The 13,554-nt window shown below is 44.5% G+C and overlaps 2 protein-coding genes across 9 annotated transcripts in view; both read right to left on the bottom strand.

The window, feature by feature from the left end:
* LOC132407679 (scavenger receptor class B member 1-like) overlaps positions 1-6,048 on the bottom strand; it is a 57,836-nt gene extending 51,788 nt beyond the window's left edge. For 2 of the 6 annotated variants that reach the window (XM_059994523.1, XM_059994525.1), the window contains exons 1-2: positions 5,897-6,037; positions 5,570-5,742 (exon numbers count right to left, since the gene is read on the bottom strand). In XM_059994523.1, coding sequence (XP_059850506.1) covers positions 5,570-5,689 — 120 coding nt within the window. In that variant the 5' untranslated portion in view covers positions 5,690-5,742; positions 5,897-6,037. Of the gene's footprint in view, positions 1-5,569; positions 5,743-5,896 lie in introns of all 6 variants that reach the window. The other 4 variants (XM_059994520.1, XM_059994522.1, XM_059994521.1 and 1 more) reach the window with 3 other exon arrangements.
* A 1,798-nt stretch (positions 6,049-7,846) lies between these two features.
* Positions 7,847-13,554, bottom strand: part of scarb1 (scavenger receptor class B, member 1) — a 62,337-nt gene continuing 56,629 nt past the window's right edge. Inside the window, exon 12 of one of the 3 annotated variants that reach the window (XM_059994529.1) lies at positions 7,847-9,938. In XM_059994529.1, the coding sequence (XP_059850512.1) occupies positions 9,846-9,938 (93 nt within the window). In that variant the 3' untranslated portion in view covers positions 7,847-9,845. Of the gene's footprint in view, positions 9,939-12,772; positions 13,003-13,554 lie in introns of those variants that run through there. The other 2 variants (XM_059994527.1, XM_059994528.1) reach the window with 2 other exon arrangements.

Here is a 13,554-nt window from a genome sequence, read left to right as displayed (position 1 = left end):
TTTAGAAGGTTGGTTACGGCTGGAATTAACTTCTGACTGAGCAAGGACCTGGACCCACTGCAATTTGCCTACCACCTAGAGTGGACACAATCTCATTGGCTCTGTGTGGCTTTGGAGTACCTGGAAACAGTGCCGTTTCAGCAAAACATGCGTCAGGTTGCTGTTTACTGATTACATTGGTGTACATCATCATTATACCCTCAGGACTTATCAACAAGCTTCGAGCCCTGGGTCTCTATACCTCACTCTGCAACTGAATTCTCAACTTTTTCATCAGTAAGAGTTGGAAATAACATCTCCTCCTCACTCACGATCAACATTGGAACATCTGAAGAACGTGTACTTATGCCACTGCTCCACTCTGTCTACACCCACGAGTGTGTGACTTAAAACACTTAAAACACCATTTATAAATTCACAGATGACACCACTGCCATTGGTAAAATCACAGATGGCGACACAGAGGCATACAGGAATAAGCTGTTCAAGTGGTGCCACACAACAATTACCCCACACTCACCATCAGCAGCTCAAGGAATTGATTGTGGACTTAAGGAAGGGGAAGTCAAGTGAATTCACACCAGTCCCCATGCAGGGATCAGAGTTGGAAAGGATGAGAAACATTAAGTTCTTTGGGTGTCGACGTCCCAGAGGATCTGTACTGGGCCCAACATATTGATGTCATCATGAAAAAGGCACGCCATTGGATCTAATTGGTTAGGGGCTTGAGGAGATTTGATACATCACCATAGACTCTTACAGATTTCCACAGATGTATAGTGGAGATCACTCTGATTAGCTGCATCACAGCCTGGTGTGGAGGCTCCAATGCACAGGGGGCTGCAGAGGGTTGTAGTCTCAGCCAGCTCCAACACAGGCACAACCACTGAGGGCATCTTCAAGAGGCGGTGTATCAAGAAAGTGGCGTCTGTCATTAAGCACACTCATCATCCAGGCCATATCCTCTTCTCATTACTACCATCGGTGAGGAGGTACAGGGGATTGAAGACCCACACTCAATGATTCAAGAACAGCTTCTTTGTTTCCCTGCCAGCAAATTTACAAATGGTCCATAAACCAGGAAAACCACATCATTATTCCTTTTCTTTTGCATGATTGATTTATTTTGTAATTTCTATGCTGTGCAATTCAATAACTTTATGGTCTCTATACCTGGTTCTGTCTTTTTTTTAATGTGATTGGCCTTCTCTCAGTTTAAAAACTTTATTCCTGGTGTATCCCTAATTTCTTCCATAAGCACTTCGAAATATACAGAGCTATGGGATTTTCTATGGCCTCGTCCTCCAGTTAGAATACTTCTATGGCAAACTTTTTATGCCATGGACCCCTACCATTAACCCAGGGATCCATGGACCCCAGGTTGGGACTCCTGATCTATTGGTTTTCAGATGATACCACTGTGGTGGGTCATTTCTCAAACAATGATGAGTCAGAACACATCAAGAGACAGGGAATCTAGTGACATGGTGTCATGACAACAGTATTTCCCATTTGTCCAACTATCTCAATGATACTTTTCCTGTCTAAATGGTCAATTTCGGAATGACCGGCAACTTACTCAAATTGCCAGGTTTCTGGCTATGCCCGTAAACTGCTTTTATATCTCTTTAGGATCAATTGTACCCTTTCTAATTGTGGTCTTACCTGGCTGTGTCCCTGGCAAATCTGGCACTATCACCTTTGAATATTAACAATACTGGCACGGACACTGGTGCCAGTGGAACACTACACACTGCCAACCAGAAAGGTAGCACACTATGCCTACTCTCTGCCAAAAGCCCTGATCTCATTGGACGGCAGGGCAGGCAGGAGGGACCCCCTGTCTCTATTCTCCCTCTCCCAGGGAGGGGTGTGCATTGGATCATTTTGAAATGTTTCTTTAAATGTTTACCCACTGCCAAATCTTTTCAGATTTAAGATTAGCTTTACTTGTCACGTGTACCTCAAAATATCAAAAGGTACAGTGAAGTACATTGTTTCTGTCGATTTGAGGATGTGGTGGGGGGGCAGCCCGTAAGTGTCTTCACACTTCCAGCACCAACATAGTGTGCCCACGGCTTACTGATTTGTATAACTTTGGAATACGGGAGGAAACTCATGTGGTCACAGGGAGAACGTACAAACTCCTTACAGACAGTGACAGGAATTTTCCACAAGACCATAAGACAATGGAGCAGAATTAGGCACTCGGCTCGAGTCTGCTCTGATGTTCCATCGTAGCTGATTCAGCCGCCTTCCGTAGTTTTTAAAAGATTCCCAATCTTCTAACTTCCCACTAATCTTTGCTATATTATACGCCTTCCATTTGCTTTTATGCTGTCTTTGACTTCCCTTGTCTCATCCTCCCTTTAGAATACTTTTTCATCTTTAGAATATATCTTTCTTATGCCTTCCGAATTGAAACCTCCAGCCATCGTCCCTGCTGGTGTCTCCTTCCAATCAATCCTGGCCCGCTCCTCTCTCGTGCCTCTGTAATTCCCTTTACTCCACCATTATACTGATATACGTGACTTGATTTTCTTCTCCAAAACTGCAGGGTAAATTCTATCATGTTACAATCACTGCATCCTAAGGGTTTCCTTTACCTCAAGCTCCCTTGTCAAATCTGGTTCATGACCCAAGACCCAGTCCAGAATTGCCTTTCCCTAACTGGACTCTACCATAAGCTATTCAAAACAGCCATCTTGTAGGCATGCTACAAATTCCCTCACTTGGGATCCAGCACCAACCCAGTTTTTCCAATCTACCTGCATATTGAAATTCCCCATGACTAACATAACATTACCGTTATTACATGCCCTTTCTATTTTCCGTTGAAATTCAACTACTGTTGAAGGTTTGTATATAACTCCAAATAGGGTCCTTTTACCCTTGCAGTTTCTTAACTCTGCCAACAAGGTTTCTACATCCTCTGATCCAATATCACCTCTTTCTAAGGATTTGTTTTCATTTTTTACCGGTAGATCCACCTCATCCCCTCTGCCTACCTGCCTCTCCTTTCGCTACTACGTGTATTCTTGGACGTCAAGCACCCAACCCTAATCTTCTTTCAGTCACGTCTCAGTGATACCCATAACGTCATGCCAATCACTAATTGCGCTACAATATCATCTACCTTATTCTATGTACTGCAAGCATTCACATACATATAACACTTTCAGTCCGGTCTTCATCACCCCTTTCAATAGAAGACAGAGACGGAGGCAGAGTTAAGATGGCACTAAACAGCAACTCCTTTGATTGCATCTTTGGAAACAGTTCTATATTCATCTTTAATTTTCCCCTTCAGGGTTCTTTTGAAGACCCTGACCTGGAGTTACATGCAGATTTTGGTTCTTTGCGGGAATGGGACCCGTACCCAGGGTTTCAGGACTGGCCGTTGTCCGGCTCGGATTGGGAAGTCTAAGATCTCGGGGCTCTGGAGACGGGCAGTTTGAGGGTCGGTGTCACTGCAGGAGACCGGAGGGTCGCCGGGGGAGTCAGAGAATCTACTGCTGCGTGTCTGAAGACCCAAGATCTTTGTGATCTTCAGGCACAGAGCTCAGAAAAAGCAACGTAACAGATTTTTAACATTGTAAACCAGCAAGTTGTCGTTATGTCTCCCCGCTCGCTGGGAAAATGGAGACACCTCCCTGTCGAATGCCCGATGAAATGCCAAGGCTTCAGGGTAACTGCAAGCCTGTGACTTTGCTATTGCTTTGCTCACGCTAAGTGCTCGGTGGCGGGTGCCAATGCTTGCTTTTGTTTTTGCTGGTGGGGGGGGAGGGGGAATTGTTGCTCGGTACCCCTCACACACGGGATGGGGGAGTTGGGGGGACTTTGGGGTTCTCACATTTAACTGTCATTTATTCTTTGTGGCACTTCTGTTCTTGTGGATGTTTGCGAAGAGAAAGCATTTCAGGATGCATATTGTATACATTTCTCGGACATTAAATTGGACCTTTAAACCTTTGAATCCTTGCCCCCATGTTACGCTGCGACACATCCCACTGACTGCAACTTTGCCCCAGTATCTGCCTCTCCTTCTTCATAGTCTCTCTACACATTGCGTATCAACTACCCAGTCCTCAGCCCTATACCTCCAGTTCCCACCCCTTTGCCAAAATCATTTTAAACCCTCCTCAACAGCTCTAGCAAACCTGCCCACAAGAATATCAGTGACTCTCGGGTTCAAGTGTAACCCGTCCTTTTTGTATACATCACACCTTCCCCAGAAGGGATCCCAATGATCCCAAAATGAAACCCTGCCTCTGCATCGGCTCCTCAACCATGCTTTCATCTGTACTACCATCCTATCCCTATCCTGACTAGTACGTGGTACTGGGAGGTCCCGCTCTTCAGCTGCCTCCCTAACTCCCTTTATTCACAGCACTGGACCTCTTCCCCCTTTCTGTCAATTCATTGATGCCAATGTGCACCATGACCTCTGGCTGCTCACCCTTCCTCTTGAGAATCTTCTGCCACTGTGAGACATCCTGGTCCCCGGCACCTGGGAGGCAACACGTCACCCTGGCTTCTCTGTCACGGCTACAGAACCTGCTGCCCATCCCCCTGACGAGTCTCCTATCACAATCGCTTTACCCTTCCATGCTAAGCCTCAGAGCCGGCCACAGGTCGTCACATCGTAGTTCATCAGTACCCCACCCCCAGCAGCAATCAAAAGAGTATACTTGTTGCTGAGGGAAAAGGCCACAGGGGAACACCACACTGACTGCTTACTCCCCTTATTTCCCCTGCTGGTCACCCGTCTACTGCCCGAAGCCTGTACTTCAGACAGGGTGTGAAAGACTTGTCTGTGAAGTTTTCAGCCTCCCAGGTGGTCCTGAGTGAATCCAGCTCCAGCTCCAGTTCCTTGACCTTGTCAGTCATGAGCTGCAGTCGGGAGCTGTTCCTGCAGATGTAGTCATCAGGGTACCCTGAAATCATACATCTCACAGGAGGAGCATTCCACTGCTGGACTACTACCCTCCCCACACGTTATACCTCTACCTTCTCAAGCTTAAGTTCCAGCCTGCACCTGTTCTTGCCCAAGCCTGACCCCTCTAACACTGTCCAGTCATACCGTGGCCACTCCACTTAAATCCCGCTTCTGTTTATACGCCACTGCTGATTAGCCGTAGTTACTATTAATCCAAGCAATCTCCCCGACAGCCGGTACTGTAAAAAGTTACGCTAACCGCTAGGCTATTGTGGTGCCCTAAGGTAGGCACCCCTCAAACCACCTACCATGACCACCTGGACCCTACACTGAGACAGTAGTGACCTCTGCACAAAGTGAATGCCGACAGGCATCAGCGTCGGGAAGTCAACAACCCCCCATCATGGATATAAAAGCAAAATCCTGCAGCTACTGGAAATCCAAAGTAAAAAACGGGACTCTTTGGAGTTCCCAGCATCTCTGGAGAGAGAGAGAGAGAGAGATGATTTCAAGTTGATCATTGTTCACCCTCTCTCTCTGCATTGATGCCACATCATTTATTGAGTACTTGCAGCAAATTTGTGCTTTTTCCTCTCCTGCAGGAACTGCATAGGGTCTTAACATTTGTACCTTAATGATTTGGTCCTGGATAATCTGGGGCGACACGAAGATTAAGACCAGGCTGAGAGCGACGAGCAGGAGCCCAGCCACCAGGATGAAGACGATTGTCCTTTGCCTGGGAATGTTCATTTCCAGATCTCTGAAAGCAGCAGCTATCGGGAAGGAAGGTCTCAAAACAGGATCTGTCCCGGAGCAGGGTGTTCAACAAAGACATTGGGGCGTAAATCAATGATTGACAGGTAACCTTTCTGAGTAATTTGAAATCTTTGGTCCATAAGATATACAATAAAATCGCAACAACTCCCTCTCCTGCATATCAGTGACCTTAGGACTTACCTGAGGGGACTAGTCAGCGCCAGGCAGCATATCAGAAGCTGAGCCCTCCTGACCCATGGTCTGATCAGGCACTGCTTTCAGTCTGTATAAGATCTCTGCCCCTTTGTCATCAGCTAATTACTAATGTGATGCACTTTACGATCAGTGCTGGCTGACGTCACCTGGGTAAAGGTTAACTTCTCACCTTTGGATATTCTTGTCTAGCAATCTACTTAAATATTTAGCACAACAGCTTATAATTGATTATTGAACTTGGCTGAGATTCTGTGTTGGAGTATTCGATGATTCTACGATTTCTGGAATTGCACAGATTCGGGCAGGGAGAACTTCAGGAAGACCAAACTGTGGAGACAGGGGCAGACAAGCAAGTGGCTCCTGTGGTGGAGGTAGGGAGGGTGCAACAAGTGAGAATTGGGACAAGTGAGTGGTGAAGAGGGAGACAACAGGTGAGGTGGCCAGGCCAGTCAGTAATGGGTGAGCCGGGGTCCGACACTCTCACTCCGTGATATGGTTTCATCTGGCAGGAAACTCCATTAAACAGTGTGTCGGCGAGGAAACGGTCACAGGAGGTAGAGGCAGATGTGACCATTAGACATAGGAGCAGAATTAGGCCATTCAGCCCATCAAATGTGCTCCACAATTCCATCATGGATAATTTATTATCCTTCTCAATCCCATTCTCCAGCCTTCTCTCCGTAACCTTTGATGTGCTTACCTATCAGGAATCTATCAGACTCTGCTTTAAATATACCCAGACTCCACAGCTGTCTGTGGCAATGAATTCTACAGCCTCACTGCCCTCTGGTTAAAGAACTGCCTCCTCATTTCTGTTCTAAATGGACATCCCTCTATTCTGAGGCTATGCTCTCTGGTCATAGACTTCTCCACTATAAGAAACATCCTCTTCATATTCACTCTATCTAGGCCTTTCAATGTTTGATAGCTTTCAATTAGATCATCCCCTCATTCTTCTCACATGTTCTCCTCAGTGTTCACCTTTCACCCTTAAGCCATGGCCTCTAGCAGTAGTCCCATCCAACCTCTTTGGAAAAAGCTTGCTTACATTTACCCTATCTGTACACCTCATAATTCTGTATACTTCTATCAAATCTCCTCTCAATATTCTACACTCCAAGGTTAAAGTCCTAATCTATTTAATCTTTCCTTATAACTCAAGCCCTCCACTCCTGGCAACATTCTCAAATTACCTTTGTACTCTCAACCTTATTTACATCTTTCCAGTAGGTAGATGAACAAAACTGCACACAATACTCCAAATTAGTCCACACCAACATCTTATACAACTTCAAGATAACATTCCATCTCCTGTACTCAATACTTTGATTTAGGGAGGTGAACATGCCAAAGGCTTTCTTTATGACCCTATCAACCTGTGACTTCACTTTCAATAATTAAGGACTTGTATTCCAGATCCTTTTGTTCTACTACACCCCTCAGTGCCCTACTGTGTAAGATCTACCCTGGTTGGTCCCACTGAAGTGCAAAGCCTCACACTTGTCGGTATTAAATGCCAGGTACCACTTTCCAGCCCATTTTTTCAACTGGTCCAGATCCCACTGCAGGCCACTACAGCCATTTCCTGGCTGTTCACTACATCCCCAATGTTGGTGTCATCCACAAATTTGCTGATCCAGTTAACCATATTGTCAGCTATATCAGTGGTCACCAACCTTTTTTGCACCGTGGACTGGTTTAATATTGACAATATTATTGCGGACCGGCCGACAGTGGGTTGGGGGGTGTTAATCACAACCGGAATATAAGTCAACTATAAGTCACTTATAAGTGGATAATACACTCAATTTCACTTCTAAAAGGGTTTAGCTATTAAACACAGTGCATATTTTCCTCGCATGAATATAGTGATAAGTCAATTATAACTCACTTATAAGTGTATTATTTGTTCCTCAACCCCATAGACTATTGAACAGTCTGTAGTAACGTGGTCATACCTTCCATAGCTCTCAGCTTCACCCATAACATCCCACAGGCCAACAGATTAATTTACACTGATGTTGTATATCTCACTGTACATACTATTTATTACAAATTACTGTAATTTATACATTCAGAGACATAGCGTAAAGATTTTTACTCCTCATGTGAGGGATGAAAGAAATGGTCAATTCAACTAGTCGAGTTCTCCAGTCTGTCTTGGAGCACTGCTGTGACATTTTCCCTGACTTGTAACACCATCCCTCCTCCCTTAGTTCCCTCCCGCTCTGTCTCAGCTTAAACAATGGAACCCCAGAACACTGAGCTATCAGTTTTGCAGCCACAACTCACCGGCTACAATGTCACAATTCCAAGTGTTGATCCATGCCCTGAGCTCATCTGCCTTTCCTACGATACTTGTTGCATTGAAATATCTGCAGCTCAGGACACTAGTCGCACCATGCTCAACCTTTGATTCCCGACTTTGTCTGAGGTCTCACCACAAGCTCTCCACCAACTGGTTCCCATTCCCCCTGCAACTCCAGTTTAAATCACTCCATGGAGCATCAGCAAACCTTCCTGTTAGAATATTAGTCCCCTTCCAGTTCAGGTGCAAACTGTCCCTTCTGGACAGGTCCCACCTTCCCATGAAGAGAGCTCAATGATCCAAACGTCTAATGCCCTCTCTCCTACACAATTCCTTAGCCACATATTAAACTATGTAATCTTCCTAGCTCTGGTTTTTCCCTCGCACGTGGCACTGGAGATCGTGCCTTGTAACTCAGCAACAAACTCCCTACGCAGACCCAGGTCACTCGCCCTATCCATATCATTGGTACCGACATGGACCACAGCCTCTGGCTGTTCACCCTCCTGTTGAGTACTCCATCTGAGCTGTCCTGGACCCTGGCACCCAGGGGTTAACATGCCATCTGCGTAGCTCATTCCGGTCCACAAAACCTCCTTCCTGTCCCCCTGATGAATCCCCCACCTCCACTGTGCACCTCTTCTCCCTTTCCCTTCTGAGCTAGACTCAGGCCAGAAATCTGACCAGTGTAACTTTCCCCACCAGTATCCAAACTGATAGACCTGTTATTGAGGGGGTATAGGGGTACTCTGCACTGGCTCCTTAACCTCTTTCAGATTGTCAGTTTCCCGGGGGGGGCGGGGAGGCAGCTTGGGGATAACAACTTCTGTCTGTCCTATCAGCCCTTCAGCTTCCCGAACGATCTGAGGTTCATCTCGTCCCAGTTCCAACTCCTTTACAAGGTTTGTTAGAAGCTGCAGCTGATGCACTTTTCACAGTTGTAGTCATCAGGGACAGTACAGGTCTCCCTGCCTTCCCACATCTCCCAAGAGGAGCATTCAACTATATTACCTGGCACCTCTAACGAGCAAATGTAAAGAAGGGAGGGGGAAAGAAAGAACTCTACCGAGAAGTTTTCTTTTTTGCCTTCTCTGACTGAAGCCTCGAAGAGCTAAAGCCTGAACATCACCACTCCAGCAACGGCCGCTGCAATGATGGCTGCTGTTCCAAGTGAAATAGTGGGAAATCGAGTGTAGCTTTTCATCAAGACTTTGGAAACAAGGCACAAGTTTTACCTGATTCTGATGGCATTGTAGGAGAAAGTTAGAAATGATACCCAACAGTTCTACTTGTGAGTGATGTCATTTTAATTTCCACTATGGGTCTTATTCGAAAGTCTGAATGAAAATCTACCAACCCTGTAAAACCTGTATAGTGACGTCAGCCCTCAATTCATCAAGTCATAGGGTTGAATATCGTCTACTTTAACAATGTTAATTTTGTAATTAATGTAAAAATAGTTCAATGAAACATCTCCATAAAGTTTCTCCACATTTCTGTAGTATATACAAAGTTGGCAGTAGGAAATTGTGAAGTCACACAGAGGAAAACAGAGCAAAATATAAACTGAGTGGCTAAAATCAATATCTAAAAAGCAATGGTGACTAAAATTCAGTCCATCAGAGATCAAACTTGCTCCAGTGACTCGGTACTGTTGTCAGCTTGCAGTAACCTTTCCGAAGCATCTAGACCGTCTTCTCCGTTTCCAGGTGAAATGCCCTTGAGTGGAATTAAACAATGGAAAGCTGAGTCAAATTCTAGCAATGTGAAGAGCAGACATATTAGAAATGCTCTGATTCCGCCCCCCCCCCCCCCACAGTATACCTATGATAAAAAAATCAATCCTATATTTGAAATCTGTTCTAAAATTATTGCATTAATTATGACATTAAGAGTAGCATCACGAGGAGCCCCACATTAATCATATTTATTGATTCTTATTTTTGATTGAAGTTTCACGGTTTCTCAGAAGTTAACAGAACAGGGGCTGGTCCTTTAGCTCAGAGTTTGGACAGTGAAACAGTAAACATTTAGTAGGATTTGCACATGTGTAAATATTGTTGTATCCCAAACTCTTGTGATTACCCCAAGTGGTTCCATCCTCGCACAATGATTTATTGGAAATGGGCTGGCATTCCGATGTACAGGTTATGCAATTTAGATTTAATTATCCATTCATTTAATTAAATAAAAATTAATATTGTAAAAATGGCAGAATTAAAGCTAATCACTCAAACCCGTGGTTGGGATCCCTGTAGGATACCTGCTGGAGCAGCTACCGTTCGCTCTTTGCAAAAAAACTTGTGATACTATTTCAAAATCTGAGTGTATGAAATTGTTTGGTTACACAAAGGCAGCTTGTGACAGTAAACTAAGCAAGTGAACTTCAGAGAGACTGAGTGAGAGGGTTCAATCAGATTACAAGAACAATGATACTCAAGACTGGAAGAAAAGACAAGAATCCGGGGGTACAGAAGTGCAGATTGAGGCTTAACCAATCCACAGAATATCAACGCAACAGCAGTGGCAGCGGGGCAGATGAATGCTGACTATCTTCCTGAAGTGAGGCGCCGAGAGAAGCACAAAAATGTTTAAATGTAACTGGAGCACTGGTATCAGCTGGGAATAGGAGGCTGCAGTTCTGTAAAATGGATTTAAGTATGTTTGTGAACTCGGTCATCATGAACAGTGGGCTGAAAGGTTTGTCCGGGCTGAATCTCTAAGACTTCATTGACTTTGATTTGCTAGAACCCTATGTGCCTCGTTAAGTCTTTACAATCTGTTCTGCCAAAGGTTTGTGCACCTCTGTTCCAGATCTCTCCGCTCTGAGAAATACCACTCTGCTTTGGTCCATCTTGCTAAAAAGCAAATCTGTAGCATTTTATTAAAGTTCTGCTTGAAAGTGCAACATTGCTAAGGCAGTTGTGTCATCCTCAAGAATCTGCAGGCTTATCAACATACACAACTGATTTAACTCCACTGGCATTAATAAATCTATGCCACCTTTCTTTGATATATCCAACAATTCCGCATTGACTGAACTTGTTATACATCAGGAAGAATTCCAGACCCTCACCATATGCCTGTACAGCTTTATTTTAATTCACTTCCTCATGTTCCCTCAAATTGACCTAATAGGAACTACACACAATCTGCTGAAGGAACTCAACAAGCAGCATCAGTAGGAGGAAAAAATTGTTGACTTTCTATTTAACTGTGCCAGGGCTTTTGATTAAACTTAAGACTCCAGGAAGCAATTCCCATCTAGGTAGGCTCACCTAAATCATAATGCTTCAGTCTTGGCTTGATTTAAAATCTCTTCTGCCCCCTCTCCAATACCAACACATCCTGGAAGCTACGAGAAAGCAGTGATGTTGGTCTCCTGAACAGCTCAACAGACGTGGACGCCCCAAAGCAGGCACCTGAAAGAACTGGAGGGGGATCACCAATGTCATCCCAGCAAAAGCCTCCAATGACTGCATTAACAAACCAGTGTCAGAATCCACCTCCAGGCCAAATCCTCAGTACTGTGCTTTCATTATAATCAACCAGCCCTCAGGGTGAATGAATTCTAACTTTTTCCTAGAGCTGAGGGATCCAGAACAAGAGAGCACAAGAGGTGTGAGGGGAGAGATTTAATAGGAGCCTGACAGGTAATAATTTTACTCAGAGAATGGAACTTCTGGCCAAGATGGCACCTGTGTACAACACTCCTTCAGTCGACATCTTCTGGATAGAACATGAAGCAATGCATTCCACTTCTTTTATGTCTTTTACATTTGTTTTCTGACTTGGATGTGATTCTGGAATTGTTGGACCCTGTGATTTGGGAGATCCAGCTCTCCGCAGTCTCTGGAAGGCGCGCGAACCTCACGGTGGGCAGGTGGCAGGAGGGGACATGAGCCAATGTTCTCCGATTGAAGCTTCAGCTGTGCGCTGACTAAAGCGACAAGACAGATTGAGACATCAAAGTGAAGCTGAACTGTGGAAGGCAATCACCGCCATGCCCGGAGAATGTTACCAAGGTTTTCAGCATTTTGGATATAGACAGACTATAGATTCTTTTTGAGTCTTAGGTGTTTTTTTTTAAAAAGTAATGTGTTTTTCACCCAATCTTTGCTTTTTTTGTGCAGAGGGGGGATTTGGGGGTTGATGCACCTGCTCCGTTTTTGCTTGTTTTTTGTGCAAGGTGGTGGGGTTTTGTGGGGAGGGTTGATTATCATGTTGCCTTTTCCTTCTCTTTCTCAGTTTCATGGCAACTCAGTGCAGAAGGATTTCAGAGCTGGAAATCTCGATAACAAATGAACCTTTGAAGCTGCCAGGGTGAGTACATTAGCACCACTTAAAAGATGTTTGGATGGGAAAGGTTGAGGGGAATATGGGGCGTAGAGTAGACCGACTATAATAAGAATGTGGTTTGCATGGACCAGCTGAGGTGAAGGACCTGTTCCCATGCTGGACGATAGACTGATTCATACCGGTACCCACACTGACTGAAATCATGACCCATTTTACGGAAAAGACGACAAGCTTCCCACAGAGGTGGTTCCGGATAGTTGGAATCTCTTCCGGTGCATGGGCAGTCTTCGAAGACCCTTGGCAGCAGGAACCTCCTTTCAGCTCCATAATCCTGATGGTGGCGTTGAACGGAGAGTGCTTGCAGCGAGGACACAAGAGATGGGCCGGCTGCCCGAACAGCGACAGCAGGAGTCATTCACTTTCACTGGCATTTCACAAACATTAGTTTCAAAGCCAAGATGTAACATAGGCAAAGGCCCGCGTGCTGTCGCAAAGGGAAAGAATGCTAAAATATCACTGACACAGAAAGATCACACCTGCATTTTAGGTACTTTTTAAAAAAAATAATACTGACTTTTTTTTTAATTTCACCTCTCAAACCAGATTTATCAAAAGTAAACCTTTACCCACCTACACCGAGACTTCCACAGGACAAGCCACTGGATCTGATTTTTCCACATCGACTGCTGAATCCTCAGTAAACTGTCTATCAATCCAAAATAAAACCTCTTTGTCCTACAAAGCAATTACTCAAAATTTATTCTAAGGTTAGTTTACATTAAATGTTAAAACGTTTAGTTGAGCTTTGCTGGTCAGTGTTTTAGCTGATTTCATGTTTACGGTAATATTATAATTATTTAGCTTACCATCTGTTTAATATGAATATATTTAACTTATATTTATAAAGGTTTCTTATCAGTTTAAATCCTTTTAAACACTTTGCTGAATTAAATCTTTTATTCATTGCCATACATAATTACAGAATTTCAGAAGCCAACAAGTTATCACAGCTGTGGCTCGTTGACTGAGCCTCCAA

The sequence above is a fragment of the Hypanus sabinus genome, chromosome 18 (genome assembly GCF_030144855.1).
Source record: "Hypanus sabinus isolate sHypSab1 chromosome 18, sHypSab1.hap1, whole genome shotgun sequence".
Lineage (NCBI taxonomy): Eukaryota > Metazoa > Chordata > Chondrichthyes > Myliobatiformes > Dasyatidae > Hypanus > Hypanus sabinus.
The sequence above is the reverse complement of the archived record's forward strand: the minus strand, read 5'-3'. Positions and strand labels throughout refer to the sequence as shown.